The following is a 998-nucleotide window of genomic DNA, read 5'->3' as shown; positions in this document are numbered from 1 at the left end:
GTTACCTTTTGGATATGTCGGTTTCAGCCAGAAAATAGGGAGGCCGCCACAGAGTTCTAGGACTTTAGAGCTCAAGAAGCTGTTATCCTTCACGGGCTGGTCTACAGCCACCCAGATAAGAGAATTTTCTTCATATTTAACCGGCATGATCTTGCCTTCCTGTAAGGGAGTAAAAGTGAAATGCATTGAGCAAAGGCAGTGGGACGTGCTGTGTGTTAAGATCCACATGGGGGAAAACATAATGAGAATTCAGTGTGTGTGTGTGTGTGTGTGTGTGTGTGTGTGTGCACCCCCCCCCACACACACACACACACTTTAGGGCTTTAATCTCTTCTCTTTGTAGCTCCCTCCACAATCTTCAGTGCCCTCCTCACGTCGTCCTGCCTTTGGATGGCTGGAATGTATGCCCATGAGTATCCTGAGTGGAAGTGAAAATTACTTGATACCAACTTTGAGATTTAGGTTAATCTGATGTTTTTGATCAAAGATGTTTTTTGAGGAAAAGCAATTGAACGGCCCTGGAATCCTACAAAGGATAGAGGAACCCTCCGTTTGAAGTGAAAATCCTATGGGGTTTTGTACGGAACAACAATGGAAAAAGCAAGTGATTGGTTCTTTAATGTCTTCAGTTCAAAGTATTATTTAACATAAACCATTTCTACATCTCCCAGCTCTAACAAAACGTATTTCAGATGTCCCCCACATCAAGCACACCACTGAGATTTCAAAGCTAAACCCTGGATTTTCTTCTACAGAGAGACGCTGAGAATGGTTTTATAACCCAGGAGACAAATTTATTTTGCCAAGTTGTTGCTTTCATGTATTTATTAGTTGGCAATAGGTTGGAGAAATTAAAATGTTTTCTCTTTATTTTTAGCTAAAAGCACTACTTCATTTATGCATTCTCCCTCAGGGTTATGGCTGCATGAAAACAACTTAAAGTTATTGGGGGAAGCTAGCAGTCAGGTAATCCAGTTATTTCCCTTAAATTAAATGGC

At 41.2% G+C, this 998-nt stretch overlaps 1 protein-coding gene across 1 annotated transcript in view; it reads right to left on the bottom strand.

Moving 5' to 3' along the window:
* The window catches only part of CNMD (chondromodulin), a 34,352-nt gene that overhangs the window by 10,843 nt on the left and 22,511 nt on the right, over positions 1 to 998 (bottom strand). The window contains exon 5 of the mRNA XM_019650363.1: positions 6 to 159. Coding sequence (XP_019505908.1) covers positions 6 to 159 — 154 coding nt within the window. The remainder of the gene's footprint in view (positions 1 to 5; positions 160 to 998) is intronic.

This window comes from Hipposideros armiger, unplaced genomic scaffold (assembly GCF_001890085.2).
Source record: "Hipposideros armiger isolate ML-2016 unplaced genomic scaffold, ASM189008v1 scaffold_140, whole genome shotgun sequence".
Taxonomy (NCBI): Eukaryota; Metazoa; Chordata; class Mammalia; order Chiroptera; family Hipposideridae; genus Hipposideros; species Hipposideros armiger.
The sequence above is the reverse complement of the archived record's forward strand: the minus strand, read 5'-3'. Positions and strand labels throughout refer to the sequence as shown.